The sequence below is a fragment of the Charadrius vociferus genome, unplaced genomic scaffold (genome assembly GCF_000708025.1).
Source record: "Charadrius vociferus isolate BGI_N301 unplaced genomic scaffold, ASM70802v2 scaffold1125, whole genome shotgun sequence".
Classification (NCBI taxonomy): domain Eukaryota; kingdom Metazoa; phylum Chordata; class Aves; order Charadriiformes; family Charadriidae; genus Charadrius; species Charadrius vociferus.
This window is the reverse complement of record NW_009648274.1, coordinates 188,634-188,897: the sequence shown is the minus strand read 5'-3', so window position 1 is coordinate 188,897 and position 264 is coordinate 188,634. Positions and strand designations below refer to the sequence as shown.

The window sequence follows — 264 nt, the reverse complement described above, 5'->3', positions numbered from 1 at the left end:
CTGGGGTGGGACCCATGGGTGCTGGGGGATGTGGGGCTGGGATCACAGGAGGAAGGAGTGGTACACAGGGGTGCTAGGGGATGCTGGAGAGTGGTACCCATGGGTGCTGGGGGAATGTGGAGCCTGGGGACTCCAGGGTGGTACTCATGGGTGCCGAGGGACATGGGGCTGGGGGACCCCGGGGTGGCACCCAGCACCCCGGGCTGCTGTCACCTGCGAACGCCCGCGAGATGTGATCCTTCTTCCACTCCCAGGGCTGGTCGT

General features: G+C 66.7%; 1 protein-coding gene across 1 annotated transcript in view; it reads right to left on the bottom strand.

Moving 5' to 3' along the window:
* Positions 1-264, bottom strand: part of LOC104285993 (SH2 domain-containing adapter protein F-like) — a 7,175-nt gene that overhangs the window by 2,501 nt on the left and 4,410 nt on the right. The window contains exon 2 of the mRNA XM_009884522.1: positions 214-256. Within this exon, the coding sequence (XP_009882824.1) occupies positions 214-256 (43 nt within the window). The remainder of the gene's footprint in view (positions 1-213; positions 257-264) is intronic.